The 23,822-nt window shown below is 40.3% G+C and overlaps 1 protein-coding gene and 1 long non-coding RNA gene across 2 annotated transcripts in view; one reads left to right on the top strand and one right to left on the bottom strand.

The window, feature by feature from the left end:
- LRP12 (LDL receptor related protein 12) overlaps positions 1 to 6,441 on the bottom strand; it is a 47,658-nt gene extending 41,217 nt beyond the window's left edge. Inside the window, exon 1 of the mRNA XM_072999252.2 lies at positions 6,227 to 6,441. Within this exon, the coding sequence (XP_072855353.1) occupies positions 6,227 to 6,305 (79 nt within the window). The 5' untranslated portion in view covers positions 6,306 to 6,441. The remainder of the gene's footprint in view (positions 1 to 6,226) is intronic.
- A 361-nt stretch (positions 6,442 to 6,802) lies between these two features.
- Positions 6,803 to 23,822, top strand: part of LOC110073836 (uncharacterized) — a 41,012-nt gene continuing 23,992 nt past the window's right edge. Inside the window, exons 1-3 of the long non-coding RNA XR_002299656.3 lie at positions 6,803 to 7,071; positions 16,596 to 16,767; positions 18,230 to 18,356. This is a non-coding gene — a long non-coding RNA (uncharacterized LOC110073836). The remainder of the gene's footprint in view (positions 7,072 to 16,595; positions 16,768 to 18,229; positions 18,357 to 23,822) is intronic.

The raw sequence follows: 23,822 nt of genomic DNA on the forward strand, positions 1-23,822 counted from the left end.
CATGGTCTGACCTTGGGGTAAATGTGCTTGGATATCCACTCCAGGGAAGATTGGAAACTGTATTGATTGGCACAGTGGGGAATCAAACTCCCAACCTCTGGCTTCCTATTCAAATATTTACCACTTAGAAGTTGTATACACTCACATTTATACTGCTGAAGCACGGTGAATAGAGTCCCACTAACATAATTTACAGGATTTCTATAGAGTTTAAAAGACAGGATAAGGTTTAGTGTGATTTTAAACATATTCCAAGGACCTGAATTCTACTGAAATGAATATGTACTTTTGTACAATGCACTAAGGACTAAGCATGGCTGAATTATGAAGGCTAACCACAGAAGGGACCCCAGAAATCATCCTTGTGAAAATGTTAAGAAAGCTTCCTAGCAAAGAAGAGCAGCATTTCAATAATTACACAGCTGTTTCTAAAATTGGTATGCTAAAGGAACTTCAAGGAAGGTCAAAAGATCAGCACTACACTAAGTTTAATTGTCAAGGACATGTAGGTGGCTGACAGAATCATAGAATAGTGAAGTTGGAAGGGGCCTATAAGATCAAGTCCAACCCCCCGCTCAATGCAAGAATACAAATCAAAGGATATCCACCAGGTGGTTGTCTAAATTTCCCTTCAGTGCCTCCAGTGTTGGAGCATTCACCACCTCTCAAGGTAATTGGTTCCACTGTTGTACTGCTCTAACAGTGAGGAAGTTTTTTCTGATATTCAACCAAAATCTGGCTTCCTCTAACTTGAGCTCAATGTTACATGTCTTGCAGTCTGAGATGATCAAGAACAGACCCCGCCCCTCCTTTGTATGACAACCTTTCAAGTATTTGAAAAGTGTTAGCATATCACCCCTCAGATCTACATTAAACCTAAGAAAGGTTTACTGGCCTTAGCTATAAAAGCTCCAGACTTGTCTTCCTTAACTAGGAAGTATATGATAAAGTTGTAGCCACCATGAGCCCTTGTACTGGCAGAAAGTCAGGATATAATAAAGAACTTTGCAACTGACACATTTACCTAAAGGCTTCAAAAAAAGACTGAACATGCCACATACTAAATCATTACACTACTATGAAGAAACTGCACGAAGAACACTAAAAAAGAACAAATAAAAGGTAATTAGAAGAGATAATCTAAATTCTCATTAAATGTATACATGAGAGAGAAAAAAGGAAACTTTAAATACAAGGGCTTTTTATTCAGGCATCTTGATAAATCAACATTCCTCAACATATCTCATGATTTCACCCACAAAGAGCTCTTCCTGATTGAAAATTTGTCTTGTCTTTTGTCCCTGACTGTATGCTGATAATACCAGTAATCTTCCTACTCCCAAGGCTTACACTAGTACCAGCAGTCATAACGTGACAAAAATCATGGCTTTCCATACTTTCAAAAACCACTTCTTGCAAGTGTTGCGGTTACTTTCACTTTGCATTAGGAGCACAGTTCAGGGGGGAAAAACTTTCAGAACTGGAAACCTTCAGCTTTAGTGCCAATTCATCAATAATATTCAATGACTTCTTCCAGATTATTTAAAGATGATTAGTTTTTACAGACAGAGTTCAGCAGTGGATGATGTCCAATTCCAAAGGCTCCAACTAATGCTAAAACTGAAAGATTCTGAACCTATCTGCTAAAGCAAAGCAAAGGAATCAGATATAAGGACAGAATAGCATCTTTCTTTCAGCTTTTCTTTAAAAGTGTTATAAAAAAACAGCTGATTTATAAAATTAATTAGTAAGGAAATGCCTGTTACCAAACATTCCTACAGGAAGCATTCAATTTAGCGCCCATCCACTAAAATAAAAAACCCAAAACATCCAGCAGAGAAGATTGTTTTAAAGCATTCCTTCAGCTTTTTTGAAATTTTGGGGGAGGGGCACCATTTGTTGCAGAGATGCTGATTTCTTAATAGACAAGCAGGATTTTAAGAACAGGCTTAGACAGAAAAACTAGTATGTTCTGCACTCAAGAGCCACAAAGGAGAAAGAAACAAATGGTACCTCTGGACGTGCAGTTGTGCAAAACATTCTCTCTTCACCTTCAAGTGCATAAAAATGCAGAAAAGTAACTAAAGTTAAAGAGAATTGTTGAGATCATTTATGCTTCCTTACACACCTTCAAAGAACATTAATTACCAGTTTTCCCAGGAAAGAAGTAATGGTTATAAACAAATTACATTGGTACTACATAAGATCTGGTACTGCCTACACTACAGTTTTGTGAAAGAGATCCCACACTTCCATTTCTACCGGCTAGTGAGGATGTCACCAGCAGTGAAGCACACAGTCAGGAGATATACAGTGCATTCCATCTATCAAAAAGAGTCCATGGAACAGATTCTGTGCTGGATAAAAATTGATAATTAAAAGAGAATGAAAAGAAGATTAGAAGTAACAGCCTGGGGAAAAAATACAACATGAGAAGATTTTTTTGCTAGTTTTTTGCTGAGGATTTCCCCCAATTTTTCCAATGGAAAAACTGAACATTTCAGGAGACCAGTAGGGGAAAAAACACTGTTAGAACACTTTTAAAAAAAAGAATGAAATATAACTAAAACAAGATTCTGTTCACTCAAATTATGTAGTATGAAGGGTTCATTTCTACAAGATATCTCAAAGCATTAGGGAATAAAAGCTCCTATGTGTACTGCAGTACCACACAGGAGCTTTTCAGTGGTGTATGAAGTTATCAAATATTCCATTACTCCTTAGTACCATGACTGAATGATTTGGTTTCTGTCTAATAATAATGGCTGGGGATTTTTTTCTTTTCTGTTTTCCTTTCTACAAGATATGTCACATTTTCCTTCCCACATCTCAAATGACAATAAGCAGGAGTTAAACTGACCCTTATTTTCTTTCTTACTCCAAAGTAAGATCACAACCAAGATGGGGAGGGATAGAAGACCCTACTGGAAAAATAGAGCAGCTTTTAAACAAACATATCACAATTAGCAGAGGAGACAAATTTCAGAGAAAGGCTGCTGAATAAAGGTTTAGCCCCATCTTTCTATCCACAGCTGTCTTCATCTGAACTGGGCTTGCATATATCCACTATGTAGAAAGAGGGACATGAGGCACATCTACACCCTAAGTATTTAACACAATAGCTCAAATTCTATCAGTGTTCATGTCAGGTTTCTGTAAGATGTCATAACTGACTGACAAGGTGCTAGGGCACTTGCGTTTCAGGGCACATAATTAAGATGCACTCCAGTACCTCATCAGTTAGCCACAGAAAGTTATGCAAACGCGACACAATCATCAACAGGATTCTGGTCCATGTGTAGTTTGGCCCTAAGATACAAAAACATGTGTAGAACAGGATGCAGTACTCTGCAGTTCCCTAAAACTGTGTATATTCACAATTTTGTTTGTACAAACAGGGTGGCTGTACAAACAATGATTTGTTTAAAAATATCAGACTTAAATCATAATTTAAATCACAATTAAATGTTTTAATCATTTTTATTCAAGTTTCCTTGCAATTAATAAATAACATAGTTTTATACTCTAAGTTATACTCTAAGTTATAACTGGTGCATTTTATGTTGTTAATCCAGTAAAACCTATGCTTTCCAAGGAAATAAGTATTATATCTCAACTTTCTGTAAAATGCCTGATCTATTGCCTCCTCATCTCCAAAATACAGATCAGAAAACTTTTTTCCATGGATTCCAGATATTTTACATTTCTACTTACATTTTAAGACAATGAACAACAATCTGAAATAAAGTCATATCTTTCCCATACATGCTAAATATTGCATTTATCATTTAAACATGGATTAAATATGCTGTATTATAGCTTGCTTTCCTCACTTAAAGTTAAAAAGCAGTTGAACATAATACAATGTAGCTCCATCACACCAAATTATTACTATCAGCCCTACAGCATTAAAACTTCCTTTCCAGTTTTCAGGAGGAACTAGTTTTCCCTAGCAATTATCAGTGAAACTTCTGGACACTAACCTGCAACATAACACCTCTAACTCTATAATCATTTATGGCTCTTGGCTAGAAGCAAGTTAATTTGTTTAATATCCAGTAAGTATACAGAGAGAAACCAGAATACTATTACAGTAATTTTACTATTGTCAGCTTGTCTGCAAGAATATATTATTCTGTGATACAGAAGACATGTGAGCTGTGTGACTACAGGTTTTAGATTATGCTCCTAGATAGCATAAATATTTTATATTATTGCAAATGAAAATTAATTTTGCTAGCAGTAAACCACTATGAGAAACAGAAACTGAGTTAGATTTCCATAGAGATAGCCATGTTAGTTTGCTTCAGAACATCCAACAAAGAATCTTGCTGTACCTTACAGACTAGGAAGTTTTTATTTGGTTTTTGCAGCTCAAGAGGACAGGTCCAGAAGCAATGGATTCTAGACAGGAAATTTTGACTAAGTACTGGTTATAACTTTCTACCAGTGAAATCAATTCAAAAGTGGACTCTCCTTCATTGCAGATTTTAAAGAAGAAGGTGGATGACAACCTATCAGGGATGCTTGAGCTGTGGATTTCCTACAGAGGTAGATGGATGGACTTGGGTGAGCCTTGGGGTTCCCTTCCAGTTTCACAATTCTGTGATTCTACATGTTTTTCCAAAAGTGCAGCCGATGAAAGTGGGCTTCAACCCACAAAGATCTGCGCCAAATAAAAGGTGCTGATTTTTAAGGTGATACAAAAATGTTGTGTTATTCCTCTGTTAAATTGTGAGTTATCGTCTCTCTTCAGTCTACAATCAGGATGACCAGATACAGTTTAGGGGCTGTATTACTGAGTCCAATAGATATTTACCCGATATTGCTGTGAAAACAGAAGTGAGGAGGTTCACTGGTCTGAAAGTCTTGACATCCATTTCTTCAAGGCCATCAGTTTCTAAAAGAAACTTTAGTTGTTGGTCTAAAGTAACTCTCATGAGTCAACCATCTCATGTAATGCACTCATCTCATGTAATGCACATGTAATGCATTATCTCAAGTAAGTCCTCCTGCATAAAGCCTAATTAATACAAAATCTAATTTTTCCAGTGTGTTCTTGTACATACAAGTGATGGTCCTGCCATTTACACATTAATATTCCAGTTTATCCTGACTGGATCTGTTGCTAAGCAGTTCTGTGAAACAGACATAGTGAATACACATCACCCTCTGCTAAATGTGTACAAACAAATTAAAGTAAAATGAAACCTATTGATTTAATATCATCATTCATAATTACTACAGAGCAAAATGATGGTTCTGAGACATACAAATAAAGTTCTTGTGTTCAGTTCAAGCCAATGAAACATCAAAATCTGAGGCAATTGTCTTGCATGTCAAAGAAAAAGTTCTATGCAATTAGATCTTGGATAGGATACTAAGTGTTAATGAGAACAAAACTATCAATATGCATGTGATCAGCATGGGAGGGGGGGGACAGGAAGCACAGGCCTATGGAAAAGCATCACAATCTGTAGAAGTTTAGAGACCTGTTGGATCAGGCCTTCGTTCCGTCACTGTAGTAACTTTAGGCAATTTAATGTTTACATCTTACGTAGCTTCTCATTTAAGAGCGTGGATGGAAGTTATACACTCATGAGCCAGAAAAACGGGAAGAAAAGAGAAATTTCTAAGTGCAGCCAGGCCCTGTTTGTTTCCAAAGAGCAGGGTTAGAGTATTTACCTCGAACATTACATTCACTTTGAACTTCAATTATTCCTGACAACGACCATGACCTGGCAAACCACAACACTCCCCAGTTCTAGAATTTACACGCGTGCTACGTCTGGGTGACAAGAGACGACACAAAACAAAAGAGACAGACAGCAGGGCCAAGGTAAAAGTCCCAGCTCTCCTTTGAAACAAAACCTTGGCTTGGAAACCTTTCGTCCTGCAGATCTAAAGCAATAAAGTGCCCCTGGCACAGATGGCTGGAAGGCTACAATCAGGACGACTAAAAGGGCTTGTTGTCACGATTTTCCCTCCCGCCTCGTTACGAAGGGCAAGCCAAGAAGTGTAGGATGGTGGGGAAGGGGGAAAAAAACACACCAACCTTTTCCAAGAAGCAAGTCGGAGAAAAACACAGGCTGCTTTGTCTCTCTCTCTCTCTCTCTGCCCCCCCCCCCCAATATACAGTAAATAGACAGCTTAGGGACAAAGAGACAGCAGGGGAAATTGACCAGGCGAGGGGGGTTGTGTGTGTGTGTGTGTGTGTGGTACCTACCACAACAGGAGACGACCAGGAGCAAGAGCTGCGCTGACCTCCAAGCAAGGGACCCTTTTGTGCTCCAGCAAGAGGCCATAACACCGCCTCGGGGGGAGGAGGAGAAAGAAAGAGCTGGAACTGCCGTCGCCGAGCCCCCACAGCCACCAGCTCCCGCCGCGGGAGGGCCTAGGCGTCGCCTCAACCGGCGAAGACTCAGCAGCCAGAAACCCCCCCGCGCGCCCCCGCTCTTTTCTCCTCAGCCCCCCGCGGCTCGGGTAGCCATGAGTTGTTGTTACTGCTGCTGCTGCTGCTACCGCCGGCTTCGGCCTCCTCGTCTGTCTCGGGCAGCAGACGCCTCCGGCGGGCAGGAGGAGCTCCGCCGGCGCAGCTGCGCATTAGAACGCCGAGCCACTTTTTGCAGAAAGCGGCCCTTTTTTTTTCGGGGCGGGGAAGCCGGCCTTTCACGGAGCAGCAGGAGGAGGAGGAGGAGGAGACTCCAGTTGGCGGCTGGTTATGAACTCCCGCGAAGTTTCCTCTCATGATCTTTTTTCCGAGGGATGCTGGCTGCGAATGGTGACTCCCCCCCCCCCCAAAGAAACAAAAGGAAAGCGCGTTTGTTCCCCCGTCGTCCGAATATAGTCACGGGGACTGCGTCCCTGTTAATTATTGCATCGAGGATGGCAGAAGGGCAACGGGATCCGTGTGCGTCTTGACTTGGAAACCTCAATTTCTAGGTCCTTATCGGGACTGGAGCTCTGCTTTATGCATTCTGATGGTTTACTCGAAAGCACACCCCTTTTTTTTTCTAACGAGGCTTATGAGTGAGAGCAGACTGCACTGAACAGTTTGCGATTTACTTTCAGGTAAACATGCTGTAGGGTTGTCACATCCTTCTAATATGAACGGGGTGGAAACCTTTTGAGTCAGGATTTGGTATGATCCCAGTATAAATAAATGAATGAATAAATAAATAAATAAATAAAAAAACAAACAAACAGTTCTTATGCTCTTTTCAGGTATTGAAAAAAGTGTTTGTGTGTGACACACATCCCTTTTCCATGTTGCTTTGCCATGGAACATGTATCTACTACCACTTCTGTTATTTTGTGAAATGTGACTGTTTATTACCTAACCTCTGTCATTTACTCTTCTGGTTACATATGTTACTTATGGTGTGTAGAATTGGGTAGACTGGGGGCACAGGAAATAAATTCTGCAATATTTTTAAGGTGCCCTCCTTGCTCCTGTTCTTTACAACCTCCAATTTTACTTTTTTTAAAAAAAATAAGCTTGTGAGGGTGCCAGGGAGGGGGATTCGTTTTTAGAAATGCATACATTTTTGTAAGAACATTTTTGGAAAGTTTGAGGTCATGGGAGTGGATGCATTCCTCCAAGGTCCAAATTTAGTGGCAAAATACATTTCAGGCCCTCTCTAAAAAACAAACTTTTATTTTTTTTCCTTCCTTTTCATTGAAAAGCAAGAAGAAAGTTTCAGCTTTCCAGGGTTGTGAAGTAGCTTAAGTAAACAGCTTAACCCATCCACTTTGGTTCAGTCTTGGTGATCACACATAGTGGGACCAAATCAAAAGGGAGTGATCCTATCTGCATGCACACATACACACAGCCCTTGACAGGGATCCACAAAGTGGGGTTAGGCATTGATCAGGGGCAGGCTGGTTTGTGATGGCCTGTACATAATGCGGTCCCCAGAAAAAAGAGTGAACTGGTTCGTCCCCAAACTGGAACAAACTAGTCGTATCCTCAGACAATTTTCCATAGCACCTACCTGTACAAGAATCATTGCTCTGAACATTTTAGAGGGATGCTTCTTTTTGTAATAATTAGTTTCAGATTATTACTTCAGTGTGTCACATAGCTTTTCATGTTCCCACAAGTCAGTGTCATCTTCCATTAATCCATGCACACTGGCCTAATTATTTGTATAGATACAGTGGGATGTGTTAATGATGGATTTCCAGCTAAATGTTGTTAAGGAACATGAGACTGTCAGAGGTCTATATTGGTGGCCCCATGATATCTTCACACCCTATGGCTGAAATCCAGTACTGTATTAAGTCACAACTAGAGTAGATCCATTGAATCAATGGAACTTACAGAGCAACTGACTCATGAAATGTGCGATGATTCAGTAGGCCTATGGGGTTGTGGCTTCCTGCTGAATTTCAGATACATATACAGTACTGTGTTGCTTAAAAACGGAGTGGAAGAGTAACTGTGTCAATCATTCCCTCTGCTCTGGGAGGTTCCTTGTTGCAGGGCCAGTTCCATAACCAATTGTGCAACCAGTGGAAGAACATGTGATGGGGAACTTGCCAAAGCAAGGGGAAACAGTAGTTTGCTTCCCTTCCACTTCCTGTTGAGGGAAAATAATACTATCCAGAGTCTCTTGCAACTGAAGTACTATTCTCCTTTTCATAATTCTTTTCTTTTCGTCTGCTTGATTCATTGCCTCACCTGTTATACCCGTGTTTTCATTATTTATATCATCAGCCCCACCTGCTTATTTTAAGTAGCATTTAAATCTTTGAATTATGCCTTTCTTCCACTCTGTTTTCTTTTGCCCCTTCTTCATATTCACTTTCTTGGGCTCCATGATCACTGCAGATGGAGACAGCAGCCACGAAATTAAGAGATGCCTGCTTCTTGGGAGGAAAGCAATGACAAACCTTGACAGCATCTTAAAAAGCAGAGACATCACCTTGCCAACAAAAGTCCGCATAGTCAAAGCTATGGTTTTCCCTGTAGTGATGTATGGGAGTGAGAGCTGGACCATAAAGAAAGCTGACCGCCAAAGAATTGATACTTTTGAATTGTGGTGCTAGAGGAGGCTCTTGCGAGAACCCTGGACTGCAAGGAGAACAAACCTATCAATTCTAAAGGAAATCAACCCTGAGTGCTCACTGGAAGGATCCTGAAGCTGAGGCTCCAATACTTTGGCCATCTCATGAGAAGAGAAGACTGCTTGGAAAAGACCTTGATGTTAGGAAAGTGTGAGGGCAAGAGGGGAAGGGGAGAACAGAGGATGAGATGGTTGGACAGTGTCATCGAAGCAACCAATATGAATTTGACACCACTCCGGGAGGCACTTCCTCCTGGAGGAAAATAGGAAGGCCTGGCGTGCTCTGGTCCATGGGGTCACGAAGAGTCGGACACGACTAAACGACAACGACATATTCACTATATTCATCGTGAAGTTTTAAACCCAAAGTTAATCCTGTTCCCATCTTCCTTCTTTACGTTATATTTTTTGAATTAATTATCATATAGTCATGTCTCCTTGTTGTAGTTGTTAGATGCTGTCAAGTCGCCTCTCATTTATGGTGACCATATGAATGAGCGATCTCCAAAAGGGCCTATCCTCAACAGCTTTGCTCAAGGCTGAATTTCCTTTAGAAAGTCAATCCATCTTGTATATGGTCTTGTTCTTTTCCTGCTGCCTTCACACTTTCCCAGCTTTATAGTCTTTTCTAGAGAATTGTGCCTTCTCATTTTGTGCGAAAGTATGAGAGCCTTGGTTTCATCATTTACACTCTCACCGTTGCAACAATCCTTTCATCCTGTCTTGCTGCCGTCCCTTTAGTTCATGTAATCTGTACATTACCTTGATTCAGGCAATTTTTGAGGTGCAAGCGAGGGACAAGGTCTTTACTCTTATTCCTGTACAACATCTAGGTGCCTTGAATGCTATTAAACATTGTTATTGTTATTATGATTGGACATTGAAGGACTCTTCATTTCTATGGTGACAAAATACGTGCAGTAAATATCTTACCTTGTTTCTATGGGAATTATGGTGGAAATTGTCACATAGTATTAAACAATTAAGACAAAATAGAAAGGATTCAAAAGTGGGGAGATTCTACAATGTATATTTCTTCAGTAGTTTGCGATATTTGCACTCCTTGTGTCTGAAGAAACAGATTTGATCCACAAAAGCCCACACTGAAAGAAATCTATTAGTCTTTAAAGTGCCACAATAGCTTGCCTTCTTTTACTCCCTCCCCTGTTTTTCCCTCTTTAATTTTGTCAACATACAATATACAACACTTGCATTTCTGAGGTCCCACTCCCCCTATTTCTGTGCCACCACAAGATAAATATATTTGTAGTATAATGGACAAATTGCATGTTCCTATTGAAGTGATTTACAGATATTCAGTAGATGTCTTTATATTCACAGTTCCAAAGGTAAGCAAAACAGTTAGAATATACAACATGCCACAGTGTCACGAGGGGAAGGGAGGAGAGGCTGGACGCAAGAACAATCCTAATGCTGCAGATATCTATCTATCTATCTATCTATCTATCTATCTATCTATCTATCTATCTATCTATCTATCTATCTATCTATCTATCTATCTATCTATCTATCTATCTATCTATCTGTCTGTCTGTCTGTCTGTCTGTCTGTCTGTCTGTCTGTCTGTCTGTCTGTCTGTCTGTCTATCTATCTATCTATCTATCTATCTATCTATCTATCTATCTATCTATCTATCTATCTATCTATCTGTCTGTTTCAATTTGATATCTTTTTAATAAGATAAATTTAGAAAATACATATGTATGTTCATGACTGGAATTGGTTCCTTGTTTGTCAGTTACTAAATCCAAAAAATGAAGTTGTATGCCAGATTTTCCATCTGTGTCTGAAAATTTTCTTCTACAGATCAGCAGTAATTCTTGTTTTGCATCAGCATATGTGAATCAAAACAAAATGTAACTCATTATCCTGATAACTTCCAAATAAGCAGATACAATTGGCTGTTGAAACAAATGATAGAGATGCTGTTTCATATGTCTGCACTTTTTATGTTGCTGGTATATGATATTGCCACCTCTGACCAGAATTATTCTGCTTCTCAATAGTTTTTTTGGAATGATGCAGCTGGAAGCAGATCTCTACATACTCAAGGGTGCTTACTACTGCCTAAACATATAAAGAGTTACACTATCACACAAAATCCTTCCTTTCTTCAAAACAATTTATTGGCTGCATGCTACTTGTGTTGTAATGGTTTTGCTGCTATGATACAGAACATGTCTATGGTTTACTTGTCTATTTCTTAACTTTTTTTAAAAAATGTACAGAATGTAATTCTTATTGTGTCATTTCGTATTTATATCAATAACAACCTGAAATGTATAAACTCATTGGTCTTACAGCAAAATTATTTCACTATAGATTTTAGGGATTCTGTATGTAATAGAAATATAACCATGTGGTCCCAAGAGCTGGTCAGCCTCATGTAAGAAGCCTTCATTACTCAGGTGTAAGATGGCCACATGAAAAAGCAAGGAGAGTTTCAGTACAATTTAAACTTGTGTGGAACAGGGAATTTCAACAGGTGTGGTCACGTAATCATGGGAATGCCTGATTAGAAAAAAAAAATGTATGAATATGAGCTCACTATAAGGTATCTTCAGATATAAATGAATTTCCTCTATTTTAATTTGATTTCAATTCCTCTGTTGTTAAATCAGGTGTCCCAAAGAATTCAAATTTTATCTAAGCAAATCATTTTTTTATTTTTTAATGACAAGATTGGCATACCACTTTTTTCATCATATATGAAATCTCTCATATCTTAACAATCTGATAATAAAGTAATTTTCAGGAATTCATTTTCCTTCAAGATAAATGAGTCAATAAATCTGTTAAGTTAAACTTTTTGTTGTTGTTTAGTTATTTAGTCATGTCTGACCACCCCTCGTGACCCCATGGACCAGAGCACGCCAGGCCCTCCTGTCTTCCACTGCCTCCCGGAGTTGGGTCAAATTCATGTTGGTAGCTTTAATGACACTGTCCAACCATCTCATCCTCTGTCGTCCCTTTCTCCTCCTGCCTTCACACTTTCCTAACATCAGGGTCTTTTCCAGGGAGTCTTCTCTTCTCATGAGGTGGCCAAAGTATTGGAGCCTCAGCTTCAGGATCTGTCCTTCCAGTGAGCACTCAAGGTTGATTTCCTTTAGAATTGATAGGTTTGTTCTCGTTGCAGTCCAGGGGACTCTCAAGAGTCTCCTCCAGCGCCATAATTCAAATACATCAATTCTTTGGCGGTCAGCTTTCTTTATGCTCCAGCTCTCAATTCCATACATCACTACAAGAAAAACTATAGCTTTGACTATTCGGACTTTTGTTGGCAAGGTGATGTCTCTGCTGTCGAGGTTTGTCATCGCTTTCCTCCCAAGAAGCAGGCGTCTTTTAATTTTGTGGCTGTTGTCACTATCTGCAGTGATCATGGAGCCCAAGAAAGTAAAATCTGTCATTATCTCCATATCTTCCCCTTCTGTTTGCCAGGAGGTGATGGAGCCAGTGGCCATGATCTTAGGGTTTTTTTATTTTGAGCTTCAGACTGTTTTTTGCACTCTCCTTTTTCACCCTCATTATGAAGTTCTTTAGTTCCTCCTCACTTTCTGCCATCAGAGTGGTATCATTTGCATATCGGAGGTTGTTGATATTTCTTCTGGCAATATTAATTCCGGCTTGGGATTCTTCCAGTCTGGCCTTTCGCATAATGTATTCTTCATATAAGTTAAATAAGCAGGGGGACAATATACAGCCTTGTCGTACTCCTTTCCCAATTTTGAACCAATCAGTTGTTTCATATCCAGTTCTAACTGTTGCTTCCTGTCCCACATATAGGTTTCTCAGGAGATAGATAAGGTGGTCAGGCACTCCCATTTCTTTAAGGACATGCCATAGTTTTCTTGGTCCACATAGTCAAAGGCGTTTGCATAGTCAGTGAAGCAGAAGTAGATGTTTTTCTGGAACTCTCTGGCTTTCTCAATAATCCAGCGCATGGTAGCAACTTGGTATCTAGTTCCTCTGCCCCTTCGAAATCCAGCTTGTACTTCTGGAAGTTCTCGGTCTGCATACTGCTGAAGCCTACCTTGGAGGATTTTGAGCATAATCTTGCTAGTGTGTGAAATGAGTGCAATTGTGCGGTAGTTGGAGCATTCTTTGGCACTGCCTTTCTCTGGGATTGGGATGTAGACTGATCTTTTCCAGGCCTCTGGCCACTGTTGAGTTTTCCAAACTTGCTGGCATATTGAATGTAGCACCTTAACAGCGTCATCTTTTAAGATTTTAATTAGTTCCACTGGAATGCCAGCACTTCCACTGGCCTTGTTGTTAGCCAGGCTTTCTAAGGCCCACTTGACTTCACTCTCCAGGATGTCTGGCTCAAGGTCAGCAACTACATTGTCTGGGTTGTCCGGGATATCCAAATCTTTCTGGTATAATTGTGTATTCTTGCCACCTCTTCTTGATGTCTTCTGCTTCTGTGAGGTCTCTTCCATTTTTGTCCTTTATCATGTTCATCTTTGCACAAAATGTTCCTTTAATATCTCCAATTTTCCTGAACAGATCTCTGGTTTTTCCTTTTCTTTGCATTGTTCATTTAAGAAGGCCCTCTTGTCCCTCCTTGCTGTTCTTTGGAAGTCTGCATTCAATTTTCTGTAACTTTCCCTATCTCCCTTGCATTTTGTTTCCCTTCTTTTCTCTGCTATTTGTAAGGCTTTGTTGGACAGCCATTTTGCTTTCTTGCATTTCCTTTTTGGGGGGGATAGTTTTTGTTGCTGTCTCCTGTACAATGTTATGAGCCTCTATCCAAAGTTCTTCAGGCACTCTGTCCAACAAATCGAGTTCTCTAAATCTGTTCTTCACTTCCACTGTTTATTCATAAGGGATTTGGTTTAGATTACACCTGACTAGCCCAGTGGCTTTTCCTACTCTCTTCAGTTTAAGCTTGAATTTTGCTATGAGAAGCTGATGATCAGAGCCACAATCAGCTCCAGGTCTTGTTTTTCCTGACTGTATAGAGCTTCTCCATCTTTGGCTGCAGAGAATATAATCAATCTGATTTCAGTATTGCCCATCTGGTGATTTCCATGTGTAGAGTCGCCTCTTGTGTTGTTGGAAAAGAGTGTTTGTGATGACCAGCTTGTTCTCTTGACAAAACTCTATCAGCCTTTGCCCTGCTTCATTTTGAACTCCAAGGCCAAACCTACCTGTTATTCCTTCTATCTCTTGACTCCCTACTTTAGCATTCGAATCCCCTAGAATGAAAAGAACATCTTTCTTTAGTGTCAGTTCTAGAAGGTATTGTAAGTCTTCATAGAATTGGTCAATTGCAGTCTCCTCAGCATTGGTGGTTGGTGTATCAACTTAGATTATTGGGATGTTGAAAAGTCTGCCTTGGATTCTTATTGAAATCATTCTATCATTTTTGAGATTATATCCCATTACAGCTTTTCCCACTCTTTTGTTGACTGTGAGGGCTACTCCATTCCTTCTACAGGCTTCTTGCCCACAATAGTAGATATGGTAATCATCTGAATTGAATTCTCCCATTCCTGTCCATTTTAGTTCACTGACACCCAGGATGTTAATGTTTATTCTAGCCATCTCCTCTTTGACCACATCCAGCTTCCCAAAGTTCATAGATCTTTTATTCCAGGTTGCTATGCAGTATTTTTCTTTGCAGCATCGGACTTTCCTTTCACTTCCAGGCACGTCCACAGCTGAGCTTCCTTTCGGCTTTGGCCCAACCACTTCATTAGCTCTGGAGCTACTTGTACTTGTCCTCCGCTCTTCCTCAGTATCATGTTGGAAGCCTTCTGACCTGAGGGTCCCATCTTCCAGCGTCATATCTTTTAGCCTTTTGTTCCTGTTCATGGGGTATTCTTGGCAAAGATACTGGAGTGGCATTGCCAATTCCAACTCCAGGTGGATTGCGTTTAGTTAGAAATCTCCACTATGACCTGTCCATCTTGGGTGTCCCTGCACGGCATAGCCCATAGCTTCTCCAAATTACTCAAGCCCCTTCACCACAATAAGGCAGCAATCCTTAAACTTTTTAAATGCACCAAAATATGCCTCTTCGTTTTTTCAGCTCCTTATCTGCTGACTGCATGCAAACTGATCCCCAGGATGTCTTATTGTTCCTCATATTCCTTTTTTCAAATAGGGGGCAGAAAAACATGTTTGCTGGAATCCATTGTAGTCATTTCCATTCTGAGTTGGCAACTTAGCAGTGTCAGTTGTTACAGAAGCTTCCACAGAATCTCTGTGTAGCCACTCAAAAAAGTGCTACTCCTGTCCTCTGAAGATACCAGCCATAGAGACTGGCGAAACGTTAGGAAGAACAACCTTCAGAACATGGCCAAAGAGCCCCAAAAACCCACCACAACCACTCAGAAAAGAGCTTTGTCTTTCCTCCTCTTGTGTCATTCTCTATTGAAAAGGAATTATGTGTTATGCGAGGTTCTCCATCTTTTAGGGCAGTGGTCCTCAACCTTGGGCCTCCAGATGTTCTTGGACTACAACTCCCAGAAGTCTTCACCACCAACTATGCTGGCTAGGATTTCTGGGAGTTGAAGTCCAAGAACATCTGGAGGCCCAAGGTTGGAGACCACTGTTTTAGGGCACTGAAATACCATGAAGAAGAGAGTCCCCCTCCCAAGGTCTTATTCATGCTTTTGCCTCAGTGTGTGGAAGGCTAAATGAATGATGGGGATTTCAGCATGCACAAAGTTCTGCTTTGAATATGACACCCATGCACTTAACTGTATCACAGATCGTTCCATGTTGAATGCAACAATTGAAAGAGGATTCCATAATTGCATTTAGCCAAAGATGTTTACAGAGCTCCCATTACAAGCTATGAATCCTGAACAGGGCTACTCTGTCATTTTCTACGTGTGGGTATAAATGACAGAAAATGAAAGGAGCGGCTCTCTCACATATTCAAGCTGTCCCTTTTCTGAAAGCTTGAATAAGCCCAAGGTCACATCTTTGTTCTAGAAATAGGTAATTCGAGAGGCAACCACTATAGATTTCCCATTTTATCTGTTTATTTTATTTTATTATATTTATGTCCTGCCTTTCCACGTTAAAAAGAAACATTTAAGGTGACTTACAAATGTTTAGAAAAAGAAGAACAGATAAAATCATATCGTAATTGACCAGATAGGCGGGATATAAATAGAATAAATTAATTAATTAATTAATTAATTAATAAAATCATATGAACCAGGTGGGAAATTTCAAAGACAGTGATTTTATAAGGACTTGTAATTACCAAGTAATAAGGACTTTCATTTCCAAGTTCACCATCTAGTTTATATGATTTTATAGAATTTAGCAGTTCCCTGTTCTTAAACTGCTGCCGCATAAAGTTCTCCATTCTCCTTTGTCTTTTTTTTATGACAGTAAAAACCATTCTTTGAAAACTGCTACAAAAGTACATAGCAGCCCGTGGAACAACCTTTGGAAATTAATGCTAGAATGTAACATTAATTCTTGTCTTTTACATTATAATATTAATAATTAAACCTGAAATTGTAGTTTCATGTTTTCCTTTAGACAAGCAGGACATTATTCCTGAGGCAATAATTTCAAGCTCTTCTAGAAGTACTGAGCAAACATTTCGTGGAATTTATGTGCAGAAGTGTGTAAGGAGACGTGCTCGTGGTAGAAAAAAACATTAGGAAAGGTGTCGTATAAAGGAATATCCAGCAAAGAGCTGATGTAATTGGTAAGTATCCTTTCATCTTAAGAGAACTAGGTAGTGAAATACTTGATGATGATATACATAGTCCTCTACTTGTAGTTTTTTAAATGGTCTGCAGGGTCTGTTTGCAAACCAAGATGTGGGTGTGGGTGAAAGTCTTGCTTTTACAATTCCCACCTGCTATATTCAGGTGTCATAGAAGGTATCTTGACTTAGGGCTTTTTGCCCTCCCCCTTTATGTAACAATTATTTCCAGAGCAATGCTGTCTGAAGAATTTTGAGAGTTGTAGCTACCTCACAAAAAAGTTAGAGTCCCAATCATTATTTATAACACAGGTTGGTGTGGGAATTCTTATCTGAGGGCAACAGCGTTCTCAGTTGATTTGTATTTTTGCCCCAGTCATGAACATCCAAGGTAAGAACACACTTGTCTCCCTTCTGGGAATTTCTCCCATAGAGTGCTGTTTCTGCTTTTGTTACACTAAAATCAAATTTGTGTACTTGCCATGAGTATAAAAGAAACTTAGCATAACATGACTCTCAATACACTCAGAGGCTGTGCCTTCATTTCTTGGTTATTTCCAGCAGAACTGGAGGCCTCCCTCAATAGACAACCTCTTGTTCCTTTACTTCAACTGCCACTAACTCTATCAATATATTCACTTAGAGACTATGATAATGGGAAAGAATAAAATGTTACAATTTACTTACAAGTCTTCATTCATTCTTCAAACAAATATATTGTGATATATATATCACTGAGCTTAACTGGTTAACTAGCTTCGTTACTAACTGACCAGTTACATTGCTGTCAGAACACTTCACTCTAATTGTTCACTTCTGACAGAGTCCATTGTTACAACTGCTGACAGAACTCTTGACTGAATAAAAGGTGGGAAAAAGAATCTGAGGTAAAAAGAGAACTGTTGGCTGCTGCTGAGTTGACTGACAAAAACTCCAATCCAGAAAAGATCCCTCCTAGCCCCTACCATATGTAGGTTGCGATATAACAAACTTCTCTTGTACTTGGTACTCTCTTCCGGAAGAGGTTATGCTCATTTTTCTTCTGCTTGTGCTCTGCTGAAAATTGGAGGTGTTTTTCTGTTAAACAAAATGTTGCTTGGACAGAGTGGACAAAGTTACTTTGTTGAAGGATGATACATCCACCAAAAGGGAAAAGCAGAAAGTACAAGGAACAGAAGAGAAGGTCTCAAAGTGCCTATTCGTTTCTGGAAGCCCAGTATTTCAAAAAAGTGTCAGTTTATCAGGGCATCCTCTTATCACTGTTGATAATGAGAAGTTGGCTTGGCATCCAGTGAAGAATTCTGGGCATGGTAGTTTAAAAAAGTAATTTTCCCAGGAACATTCTATCTTTTGTTGTATAACAACAACAACAACATCAAAAGGATACTGGCAAGATCCAAGATTAACATCATTCTTTTATTGATATCTCTTTAATTGTGTTTTTGTCTGGTTTATATTTTAGCCATGCTTGTTCATTTAATCACTGCTAGCCACCTTGAGCACCATTGTTCCAGAGAAAAGCAGGACCTAAATGCAATCAATCCGTTCGTCCGAGGGTCTTCATTAACATACAGATCTGAGCAATCTTTGTGAGTAGGCCACACAATTAAATTTGCATCTATCTGGTGAACTGTATTACAGTTATCATCTTAACTATTATTGGTTGTTGTACTTGCTACCTACCAAAGTTTTTTTTAAAGGGGGTCAATCTGTGGGGCATTGGATGGGATGACAAGAGGTGTAGATGAAGGTTGATACAGGGATCAGCCACATAAAAGGGTTCCAAGTCACATGCCCGGCAAAAATGTGGAAATGCAAATAGACTTGTGATTTTAATGAACTTTACGCCATAAAAACTGTCAGGGTTGACTTAGAAAGGCCATTTTAATGTTGGCAGTTAATTATTATTACCTGAATCTGTCTGAAGAGCTTGAAGCTTATCTTAAATCTAATTTAAAAGACAAAAGGCTACAGAAGACTTTGAAGTGTGATGTGCTCCACTCATATTTTCAGTGCTAACTTTAAAAGAAAATGTGGAATATAAAATGAAAATTATTGCCTCAGAAGAGATTGTGTTTAAAGATGAATGAAAAGTTTATAAAGTTTGTTGGCAAGTCCCTAATATGCTAGAACTCAACTATTTAATGGCATGCCGGGATGGGGTGGGGTGGATTTTCAAACATTGTTCAAGTGCAGCTGATGTGGAACAATATGAAACAACAGAAAGACATGCTGTGCCCTGGGAGACAGGGATAAAATAGTACAGTACTTCTCCCATCCATTAAAGCAAGGGTTCCCAGCCTTGGATCTCCAGATGATCCTGGACTAAAATTTCCCAGAAGCCTTCACCATTAGCTGTATTGACCGGGAATTCTGGGAGTTGAAATCCAACAACATCTGGGAATCCAAGATTGGAGTGTGGCTAGTTTTAGCTCAGGGACCTGAAGTCCATGTTGGAATATATGTATGCAACCCAGTATGTATGTGTATGTATGGTAATATAAGAATGATTGAGTTGTGTAATTTACATATTAGAACTTTTGTAACCAATCAAATTCTGTCTGGTGTTAGCCAGTGGGTTTTGGGAGGGCTAACTGCTAGACAGAAATTAACTGCTAGATAAATGAAAGATGAGATAGTGATTATTTAGTTCGTTCTCTGTTAGAGTTGTCTGTCAAAGAAGTACCCTGTCTCTCTGAAAATAAGACCTACCCTGAAAATAAGCCCTAGTATGATTTTTCAGGATGCTCGTAATATAAGCCCTACCTCAAAAATAAGCCCCAGTTAAGTGAAACCCCGCCATCCACCATTGTGCCACATTGTGCAGCAACCAGAAGAAGATGACATGACTGTAAAATAAAGCATCCCCTGAAAATAAGCCCTAATGCGTTTTTGGAGCAAAAATTAATATAAGACCCTGTCTTATTTTCGGAGAAATACAGTAGAGTGGTAGCTTGACTTACGACCATCCCTACTTATTACCAATTGGATTTACGAACAGCTCCGGTTACAAAATTTTGCTTCTACTTGTGACCGGAGCTTCCACTTACGAACAGAAAAGGCAGGGAAAATAGGCAGGAAATTAAAATTGCTAACTGTAGGTGGTGAAAGAGGCTGCTTCTTTGTAGCTCTTTCGCCCTGGCAGTTAGAGAATGTGCGATCCAAGGAGGCTGCCTGGTAAGGTATGGTGCTGCTTTATGCTTTTTAAAAACTGTCCTTGGTATTTTTGCAGCGAGGTTTTCAGCTGGGGGGGGTTATGTTTCTGTGCTGTGATGGGTCTTGGTGGGTTTGTTTATTTGTTTGTTTCCCTCCCATTTCTGACGGGGGGTTGGTTGCTTTTTGGAGAGTTCTTTTCCATTTTTGATGGGTCTTGGGGGGTTTGGTTGTTTTTTGTTTCCCCCCCATTTCCGATGGGTCTTGGGGGTTTGGTTGTTTTTTGGGTTTCCCTCATTTCCGATGGGTCTTGGGGAGTTTGGTTGCTTTTGGGGGTTCCCCCCCCCATTTTTGATATGTTTTGCATGCTACCCTTGCTTTTTCCTTTGCTTCCTGTGCATTTCCAACCTTGTCCTTTTATTCTCTGTGCATTTCCAATCTGCTCCATTTGTTTTCTGTGCTTTTGCAATGGGTCCTGCATGCTTCCCTTGCTTTTCTCCCTCCCCCCTTTGGCCGGAAGGGCTTAATCGCATTTCCAATGAGTCTTAGTGATTTTTTTCTTTGGCCGGAACGGATTAATTGCATTTCAATGCATTCCTATGGGAAACAGTGTTCTAACTTACAACCATTTTGAGTTATGACCATCATTCCAGAACGGATTATGGTCATAAGTCGAGGCACCACTGTAGTCTGTTAGGTGCTATCTTTTAGGAATCTGCTTGTCTGTCACAATGTCTGTTAGGAAGATACTATGAAATTATATTAAGTCTGTTAAACAGAAGTCTGTATTAGAGATAGGGATGACCCGCCAAAATGACTGTTTGTTGTGGTTTGTTGATTGTCAAGGTTGATGAGCCATGACCCATGAATTTCCCCAGGGATTTCTGGTGAATCATGAATTGGTTTGTCAGGGTTTTTTAGACAGTCTGCGGCTGTCTTAAGAAAAAAATCTGAACAGCCCGCACCCCACCCCTTTCTCACTACTCCTCTTTGCCTCCTTACCTGTCCTGCTGGCAGCAGTGGTAGTGGTCCATATAAGAGAGAGAAAAGGCTAGTTGGGCAGAACTGTGCTGTCTGTCTGTCTCTGCCTCCATAGGCACTGATCAGCTAGTCGGTGCCTGCAGAGGCAGAGAGATCAGGCTAACCTGCCCACACAGTTCCTGCCAGCTAGCCTGCTCTATCTCTCTGCCTATGGCCTCGCTAGTTCGGCAGAACCATGCCGGCAGACTGTCCTTGGCTCCACAGGCATCAGTCAGCTGATTGGCACCGTAGCATGCTGAAATAGTGCTTTCCTTTCTGGCAGCCTAGCTTCTGTTCTGGTTGTGGCAGTGACAGCACTGGGGATGATGACAGGACAAGGTAGGGAGGCAACGGAGGGCAGTGGAAAGGGGGCAGAGAGAGAGAGAGAGAGAGAGAGAGAGAGCCCTCTAAACAGCTGTTTGGTGGGCCCATAGGCAGAAGGCACCAACTAGGCTGCCGGAACACCCATTCCAGAAGCCTAACTTGCTCTTTGAGCCCAGGCTCAACAAAAGGATGAATAAAAAGGATAAATATTTGTCGCTTCATATTCTTCAGGGCCTCCAGAATTGATAAATACAAAGTGACAAATATTACATGAATCCTCAAGTTCTGATTAATATTGTTATTTGTTTTTTTAACTCATCCCCATGTTTAGTCTGTACCAAGCCAAGTATTTCAAGCCCTGTTAGTGTATTCTACATAAATGTTATACATTGAATGTTCTTGACATTTTTACCATGACCAAGTGAATTTTTATTTTAACTGCAGGTATACACAAGGGAGAATGCCAGTTGTGTTGTTTTTTTATACCTTAGTGTACGAATTCTCATACATTTCAGCCATCCAGTCATTGCTCACATGTGACAGAGTGCCACAGATTGTTATGCTGAGTGGCAAGGTGGGCAATGTAACATCTGAGGTGCATCAGGTTCTGGAAAACTGTGTTTGGATTTGATGGGGGCAGAAGAAAACACAATAATTTGTGCTTTCAGAGTAAGTGTGAGGTTTTAGACATGCAAGAGCATGATGTTGGAACTGAAAGAGTGTTATAGTTATGGAGAATGTTCAAACTTAATTTTACTTGGCTTTAGGAAGTAGGTATAGATTGTGTATGTTTTTAAAAGGCCAGAAAAGACAGTTTGTGTGACCTTCAATAAAACTCAGAGAGTTAAGCTTGGAGTTTGGAGACATTGCTTTGGTGTGTGTGTGTGTGCGCACTGCTTAAAGATTCAGACTATAACCTTCTAAAAGGGGACATTTGTTACCCCAAATAGGTTGTTGTTGTTGTTTAGTCGTTAAGTTGTGTCTGACTCCTTGTGACCCCATGGACCAGAGCACCCCAGGCCCTCCTGTCTTCCACTGCCTCCTGGAGTTTGGTCATATTCATGTTGGTAGCTTTGATGACACTGTCCAACCATCTCGTCTTCTGACGTCTCTTGCTCGTCTTGCCTTCACATTTTCCCAACATCAGGGGCTTTTCCAGGGAGTCTTCTCTTCTCGTGAGATAGCCAAAGGATTGGAGCCTCAGCTTCAGGATCTGTCCTTCCAGTGAGCACTCGGGGTTGATTTCCTTCAAAATGGATAGGTTTGATCTCCTTGCAGTCCAGGGGACTCTCAAGAGTCTTCTCCAGCACCACAATTCAAAAGCATCAGTTCTTTGGTGGTCAGCCTTCTTTATGGTCCTGCTCTCACTTCCATACACTGCTACCGGAAAAACCATAGCTTTGACTATGCTGACCTTTGTCTGCAAGGTGATCTCTCTGCTTTTTAAGATGCTGTCTAGGTTTGTCATTGCTTTCCTCCCAAAAATCAGTAATATTTAATTTTGTGGCAGCTGTCACCATCTGCAGTGATCATGGAGCCCAAGAAAGTAAAATCTGTCACTGCCTCCATATCTTCCCCTTCTATTTGCCAGGAGGTGATGGCCATGATTTTAGTTTTTTTGATGTTGAGCTTCATACCATTTTTTGTGCTCTCCTCTTTCACCCTCACTACGAAGTTCTTTAATTCCTCCTCACTTTCTGCCATCAGAGTCGTATCATCTGCATATCTGAGGTTGTTGAGATTCCCAGCAATCTTAATTCTGGCTTGTGTTAAATAAGCAGGGAGACAATATGCAGCCTTGTTGTACTTCTTTCCCAATTTTGAACCAATCAGTTGTTTCATATCCAGTTCTAACTATTGCTTCCTGTCCCACATATAGATTTCTCAGGAGATAGATAAGGTGGTCAGGCACTCCCATTTCTTTAAGAACTTGCCACAATTTGCTGTCCACACGGTCAAAGGCTTTTGTGTAGTCAATGACCACACAGTCAAATGCTTTTGGTTGCTGTTCTTTATATCCTAGGGAGACAGACCATGAGAGGAGAGAGCCCAGCCAGACTACTAACAAGAAGACCATACACCAGTAATTTTGGGTTAAGCACTATTCATGTAACATTTATTAATGAGACCTAAGACATAGGATATAAGACAAAAGGTAACAAGAGGCCTCTCATTCATACTTCCCATTCACCACAAGATACTCACTCATCCCAAAGGCCCTTCTCTGGCGGGGATCAGTCCTCAGAAAGGGTGATGGGAGCAATTGTTGCAGCAATGTTGAAGCCCACTTGTCTCTGTGACAAACCCAGACCTACTGGGATCTATCACACAGTTACTAAGCTGCCACCAACCATTCCCTATAATAAGTCACACAGACCAGGGATGGATTTTTAAACAACAAAAGAATAAGGTTTATTTTAAATACAAACAGGGTAAATAAAACAATCAGGTGAATAAAATAAAGTAACGTGGCTTATTCTCACACACACAAGCATACAGTTTGGTTCACCTAGAACCTTTAACTTAAAGCACAGACCCTGAACCCATCAGTTCTGGCT

Source organism: Pogona vitticeps, chromosome 4, assembly GCF_051106095.1.
Source record: "Pogona vitticeps strain Pit_001003342236 chromosome 4, PviZW2.1, whole genome shotgun sequence".
Lineage (NCBI taxonomy): Eukaryota > Metazoa > Chordata > Lepidosauria > Squamata > Agamidae > Pogona > Pogona vitticeps.